The sequence below is a fragment of the Danio rerio genome, chromosome 22, assembly GCF_049306965.1.
Source record: "Danio rerio strain Tuebingen ecotype United States chromosome 22, GRCz12tu, whole genome shotgun sequence".
Lineage (NCBI taxonomy): Eukaryota > Metazoa > Chordata > Actinopteri > Cypriniformes > Danionidae > Danio > Danio rerio.
Window position 1 is genome coordinate 34,306,614 of NC_133197.1, and position 15,941 is coordinate 34,322,554.

Here is a 15,941-nt window from a genome sequence, read left to right on the forward strand (position 1 = left end):
TGCGGAGGGATGAGAAGGGTGTGTGATGTATTTGAGGACCGGCAGGGAGACGCGCGATGTCCGGAAGATTATCACTCGTTTGCGGGCATGCGGGAGTCTGTGCATTTGCAGGATACTCCTGAAACTTCCAGGAGACTTGGAATGTCTGTTGAATGACCCCCCCCCCCCTCCCCCGCCGCCTTACTCATAATTCTATCTTCATATAGCCGTATGCCTATTACATATCCAATAAAACACTGTGATGTAACCAGGCTCGGATCGTATCGATTTCTCAATACAATGGGGTATATGCCAAAGCATGCTAATAGGACTTTTAATTTGCCAGTAACCTGGGTTAAGCGCTTTCGTTAAACTGTTTGCCAATGTAAAAATCGCGTTTGCCAATGTAAAAATCGGCACGTTTAAGGTCAGTTTTCTTTAAAAATCAACGATCTCCACTGGCTGAGTGATATCCGATACAAACTGAGTCTCAGATTGTACAAGAAGCACTGCATTAAATTACATTTCCCCCGTCATGTCTTTATTATATGAGCATTTATTTTACCCCAGTATATTCAATGTAGCCAGCCGATTCTGACGAATGCGTGCATTTAAAAGACCTTTTGTTTCGTGTTATGCCTGAACAACTAAATGAATGCCAAAGTTTATTTCACTGAATTTATTTTAATTACATTACAACATCGATGCTGTAAAAGGAACTGCATAAAACGGAAAAAAATTCACAATAACAGGTCACCGGACGTTTATCAGTATGGGAACAACACTAATAATAATAAAGTTAATAATTTCTTACATTTATATAGCGCTTTTCTGGGCACTCAAAGCGCTTTACACAATGGGGGGAATCTCCTCATCCACCACTAGTGTGCAGCATCCACCTGGATGACGCAATGGCAGCCATATTGCGCCAGACCGCACACCACACGCCAGCTGATTGCTGGAGAGGAGACAGAGTGATGATATGCCAATCATGATATGGGGAAAGTTAGGAGGCCATGATGGACTGAGGCAAGAGGGCAGATTTGGCCAGGATGCCGGGGTTAAACCCCTACTCTTTTTCGAAGGACATCCTGGGATTTTTAACGACCACAGAGAGTCGGGACCTCAGTTTAACGTCTCATCCGAAAGACGGCGCTTACTGAGCAGTATAGAGACCCCGTCACTATACTGGGGCATTAGGACCCACACAGACCACAGGTTGGGCGCCCCCTGCTGGCCTCACTAACACCACTTCCTGCAGCAACCTAGCTTTCCCATGTGGTCTCCCATCCAGGTACTGACCAGGAGCAGATCTGCTTAGCTTCAGTGGGCGACCATGTGAGAGTTGCAGAGAGCTAGCTCGGCATATACTCTATCGATCCGCTCCAGAGTTTGTTTCAATCGAGCCGAGACCACCTCATTCAAGCGATCCTAGAGCAATTGTTTTGGCTCGGATCCGAGCGCAATTGGTGGATTCACATATGCCAACCGAACCGTGCTAACTAGGCAAATGAGACAAAAAGTCTAGGTGTGAAAGCACCCCTCGAAACCTGTAATCATTGACTTGCATAGTAGGAAAAACAAATACTATGGAAGACAATGGTTTCATGTAGAGGTCTGCGGGAATAAATTTCAGGATAAAGCGCGGGAGCGGTCGGTAACGGGTTTAATTTGGGACAGGAGCGGGCCGTCTAGCAATATCGCTCCCGACTCCTGAGCAAGCACGCGTATGTATGTGTGTAAATGAAATAGCACGATGCTGTGTTTAGCTTGTTTATTGCTGTGTGTGTGTGTGTGTGTGTGTGTGTGTGTGTGTGTGTGTGTGTGTGTGTGTGTGTGTGTGTGTGTGTGTGTGTGTGTGTGTGTGTGTGTGTGTGTGTGTGTGTGTGTGTGCGCGCGCGCGTGTGTGTGTGTCTGTGTGCGCGCGCGCGTGTGCACACGCGCGAATAAGAGGTGTGTGTGTGTGCGTGTGAATGAGAGAGAGAGAGCTTTGCCTGTGTGTGTGCTTGGTGCTTATGTGTGTGTGTGTGTTTATACAGACAGCTTGTTATAGGCCAGGGGTCTCAAAGTCGCGGCCCGCGGGCCATTTGCGGCCCTCAGTGCAATATTTTGTGGCCCGCGCCGACCGCTGTACACTGACAGAATCTGCGGAGCGGGGAGAGAGAGCGCTCCACGCTCCGCTGATTCTATCCGTACACAGCGCGCTTGACACTCAATGCGTGTTGTCGCGCGCGTTCTGATCAGCTGTGTTGTCGCGCGCGTACTCAAGAGCGGTGTTATCGCGCGCCTACTGAAGGGCGGGACCGAGGGTGTGTCGCGTCGCGGGGGCACTTTTGATCATTTTGGAAGGGCACTTTCTATGCAAGACTAAAAAGGGCATGTGCTCTGCACAGGTTGAGCCCTACGTGTGCACGTGCCTGCCCTGCATCTTATATATATTATAGGTAGATACAGACTGGTACAGACTGATGTGACTGGAGTGGGGTGGGGGTGTTTTATTTATACATATATACGCCTTTTTTTTTTAGGTGAGGGAATGGAAGTTTTGAGTGAGTTCCCCCACTTTTTTCCCTAGGACTTCAATAAGTCAAAGTACAGGTCTAGACTTAATGATGATCATCTTCAAGCCATACTGAGGGTCTCAACTGCTTCCGCTCTAAAGCCAAATGTGGTTCAGATTTGTGAGAAGAAGCGCTGTCAAGTCTCTGGCAGCAAGAAGTAGGCAAAAGATGCCATGTTCAGAAGAACTGTTCATAATCATCACTCAATGTTCTATTAATGTTCAGGACACTTCATGTTCAGAAGAAATAATTAAAACTGTTAATAATGACATCTGAGGACTTTTTTTTTTTTGTGAAATCCCTTATGCGGCCCAGCCTCACCCAGACTTTGCCTCCTGCGGCCCCCAGGTAAATTGAGTTTGAGACCCCTGTTATAGGCTGTCTGGACTCTGTATAGCTGGGTGGTTTAGCGGGATCTTTAGCCGAATCGGGCGCGGCGGGTAGAAAACGGGCAGGTCGGGCAGCGGGACAACAAATGCTGAATGTAAGCGGGAGCGGTTGGGTTAGGGAGGGATTTAAAAATTTTGTCCCGCGCAGATCTCTAGTTTTATGTGTCCATTTTCTGCAAAATATCTTCTTTTATGTTCAACAGAAGAAAGAAATTCAAACTGGTTTGGAACAAGTAAAGGTTGAGTAAATCATTTCTCCTTAAAATGCATGTTTTAGATGTTTTCCCTTCATTAGTCGTGATACATAGTAGTCTGAATAACACAATAGATTACAAATGGAATAGCCCAAAAGTTCAAAACTGTGTGTAAAAAATGGATAGCCTGTAAAATGTAATCTGATACCAATAGATAATTAATAAATCTATGCAAATTATATTCAACTTTACTGCATCATTAGAAGTCTTTTTTTCCACTAAAAAATGGATGATTTGCAGTAATAGAGCTGTCAATATGAGCGCCTTTTAACTCTGCGTGTTTGAATTTCAGATATTTTGAGACACGGCTTGTAAGAACAGCTGGACGAAGCGGCCGTGGGTAGTTTTCATATATCGCCAGTCGGTCCCATAGCAGTGGGAAGCCTATCTGTTGTAGGATAACCTCAGAAATATAATTTGAACCCCTACATGATAGGCTCTCAGGGCGCTGCCAGTGAGCGATTGCTGAAAAGAGACTTACAGCTCTTTGAAAAATGGACTAGGCATCCAGGGACGCGATGGGATTCTAGAAAAGACATTCAGAGATGATGCGTGTCATGTACTTTCAAAAACTTTCTTCACAGTAATGTCAACAAGTTTGAGGGGGGACACGTATTTGTGAACGTTCGGGTGTTTCCCAGTGAGCACTCTGATGTCATATCAATACCACAAAAACATTAAATAACACGTCAAGAATGCTAACTTATTTAATGTCAAAAACTTTAACATCTGTTTGACATCCACACCCTAATGAACATCAAAATATTAACCACACAAAAAGCATCCACACAAAAACAATACGTAAATCCACAACACAATTCAAAGATGCGCAAATTAATTCGTAAAAATGCAAATTGATTTGTGGTCAAAACTATGACGTCTATTTGACATCCATACCCTGATGTCTATTTGTCCATCAAAACAACGACACAAAAAGTATTATGATATAATAAAAAGTTTTATTAATCTGAAAGATTCAGGTCCAATTTGAAAAATTACTATATTATCCCCCCTATATTGCATGCAAATTACCTTTATGTCAAATCGACATCACAAAAACATCATATAACACATCAAAAATGCTAATTGGTTTAATGTCTAAACTTTGACCTTACATTCACACTCGATGTCGATTCGACCATCAAAATAACCACACAAAAAGTATCCACACAAATGAATTCGTAAGTCCAAAACACAATTCATAAATGCGCAAATTCAATTTGTAAATTTAAAACACAATTCATAAATGCGCAAATTCAATTTGTAAATTTAAAACACAATACATAAATGCGCAAATTCAATTTGTAAATTTAAAACACAATTCATAAATGCGCAAATTCAATTTGTAAATTTAAAACACAATTCATAAATGCGCAAATTCAATTTGTAAATTTAAAACACGATTCATAAATGCGCAAATTCAATTTGTAAATTTAAAACACAATTCATAAATGCGCAAATTCAATTTGTAAATTTAAAACACGATTCATAAATGCGCAAATTCAATTTGTAAATTTAAAACACAATTCATAAATGCGCAAATTCAATTTGTAAATTTAAAACACAATTCATAAATGCGCAAATTCAATTTGTAAATTTTAAACACAATTCATAAATGCGCAAATTCAATTTGTAAATTTAAAACACGATTCATAAATGCGCAAATTCAATTTGTAAATTTAAAACACAATTCATAAATGCGCAAATTCAATTTGTAAATTTAAAACACAATTCATAAATGCGCAAATTCAATTTGTAAATTTTAAACACAATTCATAAATGCGCAAATTCAATTTGTAAATTTAAAACACGATTCAAAAATGTGCAAATCCAAATAATAAATTCAAAACACAATTCATAAATGTGCAAATCCAATTCGTAATTTAAAACACAATTCATAAATGCGCAAATTCAATTTGTTAATTTAAAACACAATTCATAAATGCGCAAATCCAATTCGTAATTTAAAACACAATTCATAAATGCGCAAATCAAACACCACCAAACCACTACTATCCGCCTGACAGCTAAGCGTGACTCTTTAAAATAAACCGTGAAACTGTCCAATGTGAGGAGAGTTTACTCACACGTGACTTGTTTTAGCTCTTTTGGTCCATTTAGAAACTTTGTCGTGTGAAAGTGAACCACACCAAGAGCAAAGAGCAACAATGTAACAATTTGAATCCCTGTTTCAGAACAACTGAATCAATTCACAGGTTTGAAAGCACCCTTAAGCCCTCATATATGGTCCGGCAATTACAAACAAGACACAGTCACTTACAAGACATGCCTGTAAGTTTCTTTTCAAGGAAAATTGGAGGAACAAAGCAGTAGCTTTCATCCGAAAAGTTGCACCATCAATATTCTGGGTACACTTCAGCATCCACCAAGAAGCTCTAGAGATGAAAAACATGCCAGATGAACTTTTGTCTGTACTTAATGACGCTGTGAAAAGTGTCAACTTACACCCTCATCAATAAAATTCACGTATTTTATTATTTTATTTTAATCGCGTATACAGAAAATATGTGTATTTATAGTTATTGTGGTTAAAAATGTGCCGTTTAATCGGAGGAAAGGGTGCTTGACGGGTGTCAAATATTAGAAAGGCGTGCACACAGCAAATGTAAGAGTGTATGGGTGTTTCCCATTTTCAGGTTGTGGCTGGAAGGGCATCCGCTGTGTAAAACATATGTCGGAATAGTTGGCGGTTCATTCCGCTGTGGCGACCCCTGATAAATAAAGGGACTAAGCTGAAGGAAAATGAATGAATGAAATTTAGATTTCATGCAGACTTTAAGCAAAGCGAGAAAAAGCCAATTCTTTAATGTTCGGTTGTTTCCGGAAGCATGCGCACAGATGCTTCACACATCCATATATTTATTAATGGCTTCAGTGGAGTTATATAACCGGCAGTCAATGAGGTGTGTCTGTCCGCCTGCAGCATGTCAGCTCTACCCCACCAAGTAATAATGAATCTTCTCACTCCTGCTAAATCTATTATGTATTTGATATCCTTTCATAGCAGGCAGGGCGCCATTCATTAAACATCTGTTAGGAATCTCCCTCTGCACAAGCCGGCTTTCGTGCCCATAACCGAAGAGTCACCATAGAAACCCCTGAGGTGGCGATGGGGTTTAGTTATGCCGAGCATATGATGTGCATTTCTGGTCGAATTTTTACAAGGAGATCTATTGAGGTCTGGCCCGGCTTTGATCTGGAGTGTTTTCGCCTGCTCTTGCAGTCAACTAAGAACGACGAGGACACAGAAAAGCCACTGAATTGAGGATTTCTGACAGCACAGGCTGAGAACGTAGAGTCTTACGTTGAGAACATTTCAAACGTCTAGACATTCGCTAATAATTGCTCAATAGTAACATTATGGTTTAGGTCCCAATGCAGGCTACTGACCTATTACCTGCCTATTATTTAGATATTACCTGTTCATTAGGCGTTCTTAGGGCCTACTCACACTATGCCATCCGTACCGTGCCCAGGCCCGATTCCCGGATCGTTTGAGAAGTGTGAGTGCGCTGAATCGGGCTCAAGCACGGTTCACTTGGCCGGCCCTGGCCCAGTTGGAAGAGGTGTGCCTGAGCGCGGTTCACTTGGGCTTTGGCGTGCATCCTGGCAAGTGTGTTGAAGCAAGTTGGAGCTAAATCCTGCAGGGACACCGGCCCTCCAGGACCGAGATTGGTGATCCCTGGTATAGATTGTGTGGCAGCAGCTGAACATAGAAGTTCCAGTAAACTGAAGCTGTGTCAGTCTAGAGTTCAGAGCTGAAGTTCAGTTCAGTTTAGTGTGGTTTAATCTTCACTGCTGAAATTCCAAACACTAAAGAGCAAATCCATATATGCGCAGCTCCACAAGTCCCAAAAAACAAGCAGTGGAGGAACAAACTTCACTAATTGACCAAAGTAAAGGAAAAAAAAAAAAACTAAGAAAAAACGAGAAACCACGCTCAGCTGGGGACGACCATTTCTCCTCTGGCCAATGTTCTTGTGCAGAGCTGAAGTCTCAATATGGACAGCTTTTGAAAATGTACTACCCCATTGACACTTGTGATTCTTCCAAGAGTCCCTGAAATGTGAAAAAAAGGTCCATATACCTCACTCGGCATATTAAACAGTTTTTGAATCCACCCTTGTACAGTCATCCCAGAGATGTGATTGGATACGCTTTAGATTTATTTTGAAACAGCTCCTTATTTGCATCAGATCTAGAGCCCTTACAAACAGTCATCAGCTCTTGGCCAGGACCCCCTTACTCAACAGCAAATATGCAAATAAGACTGAGTCAATCTGCTGAGAGTAATATCTAAATTGATATTTTATTATCCAGGAGGGTGGTTAAATGAGACGAGAGGGATGAGGTGGAGGGTTTGTGTGACGGCCTACATTAAGAATGAGCCGGTGTCCTGTAGTCACTAGCCCCTTTCACACATACACACCTTTCCGGAAAATTACCGGCAATTTTCCGGAAAGGTTGTATGTGTGAACAGGCCCTTTTTGAAAATACCGGTAAATTCTTTCAGGCTATTTTCCGGAAAGAGAAGTTGTAACATTACCGGTAATTTGCCGGAATGCTGCGCTGTGTGAATGCAGAAGGAAGATTGCCAGAAAGAGTGCGTCCACGTCTAGAACGTGAGACGTGAGACGTCTACTTTAGCCAATCAGAACAGTCAGACGCATTCACGTGCGTGCGGTTTATGAGAATAAAAGCCCTTGAATATTTTTCCAGACACCTTTAGCTGCTAGATGTTAGTCAGATAACGTTTCTATGTTCCTTCTTAATGCCAACTGTGTAAATAATCATCGATAAAATGTTTATGATAATCCGTTGTTTGTTTACCTTCAAGCTTTGCGTGTGCCCGTGAGCGCCCATAGCGCCAGCACACACACATATCAAGTACATCTCGACATGCAAAAGTGTTTCTCTATGTTTTCATTGGAGTTGTACTCAATACTGATCCATCCGAAGAGTTTGTAATGTAGTCAAATGGTAACAAACACAAGCGCAGCCGTGTAGAGGTCATTTCTGGTTAATGATGTCAGAATTTACCGGCATTTTGGGATGGATGTGTGAATGCTCTTTTCCTGGAAAATTCCGTAACGTCCTCGCCTGTGTGAACAGCGCTTTTTTGAATTCACCGGTAAAGTCGTTCCGGAAATTTTCCGGATATTTACCGGTATCACTGTGTGAAAGGGGCTACTGTTATTAAGACTGGAATCACTACTAATTCCACAGTGAAAAGACTCCAGAGGTTTTGGCAAATAAACAAATAAATTGAGAGCAGCGTCTCAGTCAGACATTTGGATATTCCTTTCCCACAGCAACGGCAAGAAAAGAAGCGCGATTTCTCTCTTTTTCCTCCTCCTCTTCAATCTCTGGAGGTTTCAGGGCGAGACGTTGAAAGAGCACAACAACAGCGGCTCCAAACCCCTAGCGCTGATGGAAACACTAAACAGAGAAGAAAGAGACTCACTAGCTCTACTTTTTTTTTTTACGAGACGCTACTTGAGGTGTATTCATTCGGCTCACGTAGGTGAGGTCTGGGCTGATGGGCAGAAAGACAGCACACGCTATTTACATTTCAAACCCGGCTAGATTCCTGCTCCCCCTAATTGATTGCAGCAGAGGTGGGCCACGAATCAGGCTGATATTTATTACCAGCTTTAATTAAAGAGAAAGCCTCTGAATCTGCTCTGGGTGAATAATGGACGTTGACGCTGTTTCCCTGCATTTGCAGGAATATGAGAACAGGTTGTCCACCTCTGCTTGAAGGAAGAGTGCGACCGAATAAGTATTTTTGGCATGGTGGAGTCAGTCATTTTATCCATCTTATTTTTCACATTTGAGCATTGTAACTTAAAGATGCAGTAGGAGATCTGGGAAAATGCTAACTTTAGCCTGATAGCATTGAACATGCAAGCCCCTCCCCGAAAACAAACTTCCAATCCAAAAGCCACCTGCTGAAGTCATGAAAACACACTAAATAGACAGCCCATAGGCAAAATCATTCATGATGTTTACTATAAATACGCACAGCATGGATTTATATGAGAAAATGTTTATTTATATTTAGATATAAATATGTATATGACTTAAATGTCTGTGTGATTGTACAGTTTTGTTTCTGTATAAGTGTATCACATAAATATACACTCACCAGCCACTTTATTAGGTACACTTTACTAGTACCGGGTTGGACCCACTTTTGCTTTCAGAACTGCCTCAACAAAGTACTGGAAATATTCCTCAGAGAATGTGCTCCGTATTAACATGACAGCATCACGCAGTTGCTGCAGATTTGTCGGTTGATGCTAATCGCCTGTTCTACCACATCCCATCGATGCTTTATTGGATTGAGCTCTGGTGACTGTGAAGGCCATTTGAGTACAGTGAACTCATTGTCATGTTCAAGAAACCAGTCTGAGATGATTGGTGCTTTATGACATGGGGTGTTATACTGCTGCAAGTAGCCATCAGATAGATACACTGTGGTCATAAAGGGGATGGACATGGTCAGTAACAATACTTAGGTAGGCTGTGGCATTGACGCGATGCTCAGTTGGAACTAATGGACCCAAAGTGTGCCAAGAAAATATCCCCCACACCATTACACCACCACCACCAGCCTGAACCGCTGATACAAGAAAGCATGGATCCATGCCTTCATGTTGTTGAGGCCAAATTCTGACCCGACCATCCGAATGTGGCAGCAGAAATGGAGACTCATCAAACTAGGCAACGTTTCTCCAATCTTCTATTGTCCAGTTTTGGTGAGCCTGTGTGAATTGTAGCCTCAGTTTCCTGTTCTTAGCTGACACCCGGTGGCACCCGGTGTGGTTTTCTGCTGCTGTAGCCCATCCGCCTCAAGGTTGGACGTGTTGTGTGTTCAGAGATGCTCTTCTGCAGACCTCGGTTGTAACAAGTGCTTATTTGAGTTACTGTTGCCTTCTATCAGCTGGAACCAGTCCAGCCATTCTCCTCTGATCTCTGGCATCAACAAGGCATTTGCACCCACAGAACTGCCGCTCACTGGATATTTTCACTTTGTTGGACCATTCTCTGTAAACCCTAGATATTTTCCAGTTTCTGAAATACTCAGTTCAGAAATGCCACGTCCAAAATCACTTAAATCCCCTTTCTTTCCCATTCTGATGCTCAATTTAAACCGCAGCAGATTGTCTTGACCATCTCTACATGCCTAAAGGCATTGAGCTGCTGCCATGTGATTGTCTGATTGGAAATTTGCATTAACAAGCAGTTGTACCTAATAAAGTGGCCGATGAGTGTATATAATACACACACTTATATTATGTAAAAACAGTTTTTTATTTTGGATGTGATTGATCATGATTATTCTTTGCCCAGTACTAGTATAAATGCAACAGCTTTTGTAAAAGACAAGAATATAAATGAAGGCTGTATATATCCTAATCACAAACCAAACCAGACACAAGTGAACATAAGCAATTTTAACAGAAATCAATCAGAAACTATGAAAACAAAGACTCAAAATAAGAGTCCTTAAACTGAAACACGATGTCTGTAACAGTAAGATTTCATATTTTAACATTAGGTCCCACTTTATATTAAGTGGCCTTAACTAATATGTACTTTCACAGGAATTAATAGTTTGTTACAATGTATTTATTGTGTAAATACATGTATTTACTGTGTACTTACGCTTGATTAAATACATGTATGTAATTACTTCTGTAATTAACTTTTGTAATTACATTTATAAATACACTGTTGACCATCCCTTACACCTTAACCCACCCTTAAACCTACCCATGCCACCAAACCTGTCCATAACCCAACCTCTACCCCAACTCAAAAGCACCACAAGTGTTCTCAAATACATTATAAACACAGTAAGTACATTGTATTTATTTTTTGATTTAAGTACATAGTAGTTAAGGACACTTAATATAAAGTGGGACCTAACATTACTAAGCCATGCCTAAAATGAACTATTAATGAATTATACGTTTAAATCAGTTATAGTACTTCATGATACTACTATTCCAAACTTAAAGACCTTTCATAAACATAATTATGTCTAGAACATTTTACGGTGTTGTAGCAAGCAAAACCTGTCGATGTGCAAAAAAAGGTTTGTCGCATGCATGATAACAGCATGATTGGCTTGTTTGGGTAGCCTATCGTAATGTTCAGCCCGAACATTTTGATTGGACAAAGATTTATTTTTTTTGTCCTACGGCTTACTTGGAATATAAGAATACTTAGAAATGCATCATTGAATTTAATCAGAATTCAGAATGTGAAGAAACTTTCAACCAGCACAGCAAAAGTGTTTCTGAAGGCCATCACCTACTGCTCAATTTTAATTTTTGTTAATTTTTATCAATACAACAGCCTGTTATGTTGCAAACGTAATATTTTATTACTTGATTTAGATTATTACTTCTCATTTTCTAATGCATATCCACAAAAACACATATTTGTAGAACAATTAGTTAACTACTATTTACTAAGCCTAGCCATTTATGCAACACAGTGCAAAACAAAGTGAAGTAAATTCATTTGTGACCACATTTAAATGTCAAAAACGTGGCCAAGTTACACTAAAAATACACCATAAAGGTGTTTCTATTTATCAGGAGTTTATTCCACACGATCCACCTAGCTAATGCAAGTAACATCTTGATAGAGATAAGTGCGGATGACAGGTGGATAAATATCGTTTAATTCGGTCATAAAAATCAATGGCTATCTTCAGCAACGGTGCGCGTGTGTTCAGTCAGCTATAACCTTCTGTTAGCGGGGCACATCGATCCGCAATCTCTGAATAGGGAAATTGATTAAGGTGGCTTTGGTAACGAACATTTCATCAGATTGCAGTTGCAATCCAAAGTCATGAAGGGTCAATGGTGCACAATGGCATTTCCAAACCTTGCGACAAAGAACATGCATTAACGATCCTTGTAAATTATGAGGGCATCCGTCAAGTCACAATCAGCAGTTTAACTAATGCTGTGCCTTGAATCTTGATGAGCCATGCTGTCCCCTGTTTACTACCAAGTGTCTTATTTCTTGGCATGAAATGGAAGTTAAGATTGTCCTTTTTTCCCACATTGTTACCACGACTGGGGTGGAGTGACAGGAGACAACAGTAGGTAAGATCCAATATGCAATTTATTCAATGTCAGGCAAGAAATGGTCAAATCAGGTGCAAACGGGTATGTTTAGGCAGTCCAGAATCGTCGTCAATCTAACAGGCAATAGGTCTAAAGGCAGGCGGCTAAACAGGATAACAAGGAATGCAAAGCTAGGATCTAAACACAGAGAAACAAGACGGGGAGAAACGCTTCGTAATGTCACACTGGGAAAACAAGACTCGGCCCAACTGGTAGCGTGAGAGAGTGGCTTATGAATGGGATCAAGGTCCAGCTGGTGATGCAATCAGGATAGATGAATGCACAGGCGTGCGTGTTTGGGAGCAGTGCATGCATGAAAATGTAGTCCTGGGAAATGCGGAAATGTAGTCATGAGAGTTCGTGTGAGAACCAGCGATCCTCTGGGAAGCGATCGCTGGTGTGTGACACACATCATAATTGGACTATATGAACAAGCAAGTGAGTTTCAGCCACTGATAAAACTTCCGGTGAAAGGTTTATGCGACTATTTTCAATTTCATAAGGTTCCTTTTACATCAATAATGTAATTGAATTAAAATATAGCCTATTAATTGGTGAAGTTTGTTCCTCCACCAAAGCCACAGGCTTGGTTTGGGTCTTGTGGAGCTGCGCATGGATAGATTTGCTCTTCAGTGTTTGGACTTTCAGTAGAGAAGATTAAACCACACTGAACTGAACTAAACTAAATGTGGGGAAAAAAGGACAATCTTAACTTCCATTTCATGCCAAGAAATAAGACACTTGGTAGTAAACAGGGGACAGCATGGCTTATCAAGATTCAAGGCACAGCATTAGTTAAACTAAACTAAACTAAACTAAACTTCAGCTCTGAACACTGGACTGACAGCTTACATTTAAGAAATAGGAAGTTAACTATTACGCTAGAAGGTGACGTAGTGGTGCAGTAGGCAGTGCTGTTGCCTCACAGCAAGAAGGTTGCTGGTTCAAGCCTCAACTGGGTCAGTTGGCGTTTCTGTGTGGAGTTTGCAAGTTCTCCCTGCGTTTGCGTGGGTTTCCTCCGGGTGCTCTGGTTTACGCCACAGTCCAAACACATACGTACAGGTAAACTAGGTAGGCTAAACTGTCCGTAGTGTATGACTGTGAATGAATGTGTATGGATGTTTCCCAGAAGGGAAGGGCATCCGCTGTTTAAAACATGTGCTAGATAAGTTGGCGGTTCATTCAGCTGTGGCGACCCCGGATTAATAAAGGGACTAAGCCGAAAAGAAAATAAATGAATGAATGAAGTTCGCTAGAGAAATAAAGATGAATTGAATTGAATTAAATAGTCTTCATTAAGTTAAGCATAAAACGAGATAAAAGTCCATGAATGCAAGTGCCATCAGGAGCAGCAGACGAGTGCTGAAACTCTATTGAAAATACTGTGGTAGAATGAATATCCATATTTTAAAGACATGGTACAGAAAAATGGAATTGCAATGTGGTGCTTCTTGTTTAGTCTGACACTCAAAGTATGCTGTATCTATGTCAGGCAGTGAAGATCATTGATTTTAAAGAAAGTAGATCTTAAACGTGAAAGGTCTTTCAAATGGCTTGTTCAAAATGAAAAGCTCCCATGCATGCAGCCTTTTGAAAGGTGCGAGGCATATTTTGGGAACCAATTTGATCATTGGAGGAAACACTCTATTAGCCCCGCCTTAAAGGACAGATAGCCCCGCCCTAAAGACATTACCTGTAACTAGAAGCCTTTTCAAGGGGAAGGGAAGGCTATTGCATTCGATTAAAGATTATGAGGGCAAAATTAATTTTTACAGGTAATAAAGTGCATTGTTTTTAACTAGCAATAGACTATAAAAATGGACAGCACGGTGTCTCAGTGGTTAGCACTGTCAGTGCTAGTTTGCATGTTCTCCCTGTGTTTGTGTGGGGTTACCCCAACAGTCCAAACACATGCGCAATGCCGTATATGGTGAATTGGTGAACTAAAATAGGTCGTAGTGTATGAGTATGTGAGAATGAGAGTGTTTGGGTGTTTCCCAGTGCTGGGTTGTAGCTGAAAGTGCATCCGTTGCGTAAAACATATGCTGGAATAGTTGGCAGTTCATTCCACTGTGGCAGCCCTGATTAATAAAGGGACTAAGCTGAGTGATATTCCAGAAAAAAATACAGTGATTCTAACCATTGATCAAAAGCATAGAAACTACAATTGTGGTTAAAATGTAAAGATGTACAGAAGAAATTCGAAAGAATTGGATCCCAGAATCCAAATCGGATCATGATGTTGTTAGATTTTGTTCATTGCTCTGTGCTCTTACCTCTTCCAGTTTGATTGTGATCATAGTGAAGGCTCGAAACACACACTCTGTGGCACCGGTGATGGTGATGATTCTCTCCGGGCATGAGCCTTCAGAGATGTTGATACGTGCACTGCTCTGTATAGATGGGAAACAATAAAATAATGTCAATAAATAGATGGTAAATAACAAGGAGAGTAAACAACATCAACATCATCTCATTTGTAAGTTGTGTATTAAACACAAAAACTGTCAAAATACACAGTGTCTGGGAAAAGTGTGTTTCCTTTTAACCCTTGAGTGTTGTTGGGGATGTTTTCATCCACTCTGAAACCTGGTTTATACTTCTGCGTCAAGTGACCGGCGTAACCCACGGCGCATACAACGCCAGTAGCTGTGCATTTACTCCCCATTCACAAGGGGCTTCAGCGTTAGCGCTTGACTGAAGGCGTGTCTGAAGTTGGGGCTGAAGCACCAGCCAATGAAATTCAGTCAGCAATAGGCCACTGTCTGAGCTGGTGTGTTTGCATACAGCGATCTGATTGGCTGACGCTTCCGTCGGCACTTAAAGTTCAGCTAGTCCCAACTTCTGCAGCGAGCAACGCTTCTGAAGCGGCGCCGACGGATCCACGATGCAGTTCGGCAACACCTGACGTCACCCATTCAAAGTGAATGGGAAGCGTTGACGCAGACGCCCCGTGTGAATGGGGCGTCATACTTCTGCACGCTGTCTCTGTTGGTCTGCATTAACACTTCCGAAACACTAGTTGGCAGTGAGGTGTAAATGTTCCTCTGTGTTGAGTTTTTTCGCTGCTGTTTTGCTTTTCCTGAACACTTCCTGGATGTACAAGTGGCTCAAAATCGCTAATTTTTAGGCAGGAACCGGCGGACGTGCAAGAACTTTAACTATGAGGTAAACACAAAACAAAACTTTCCATCCGGAGCTCCTTCATGGGACTCCACACTTGTAAACAATCGCTCCATCAGGCTCGCGGCTCTCGGTCCCGCCCAGACTCGTCACCGCTACCAAGCCGACCAATCACAGAGCTTGCGCTACTCGTCGTTGCGACGTGTAGTTACATTTTTTGAGAGGTGCACGTCAGCGACGCCGACGGCCACGGCGAAGGGCTATGCGTCAGCGTCGTAGCATACGCGTGCGTTTGACGCAGAAGTATAAATTAGCCTTGAGGCTTAATTTGGCCACAACTTTCTCTATATTCAGCAAGTGGAATTCTTTTTGGTGACTAAACATATTTTGACAGATATTTTGGGAAAATGCTTGGACATTTTTCAAAAATACAACAATATACGCTGAGCAAATACTTTGGTTATG

The 15,941-nt window shown here is 41.4% G+C and overlaps 1 protein-coding gene across 13 annotated transcripts in view; it reads right to left on the minus strand.

The window, feature by feature from the left end:
• Positions 1-15,941, minus strand: part of pcbp4 (poly(rC) binding protein 4) — a 204,275-nt gene that overhangs the window by 67,887 nt on the left and 120,447 nt on the right. For all 13 annotated transcript variants that reach the window (XM_017353109.4, XM_073936385.1, XM_017353108.4 and 10 more), the window contains 1 exon segment: positions 14,630-14,746. In XM_017353109.4, the coding sequence (XP_017208598.1) occupies positions 14,630-14,746 (117 nt within the window).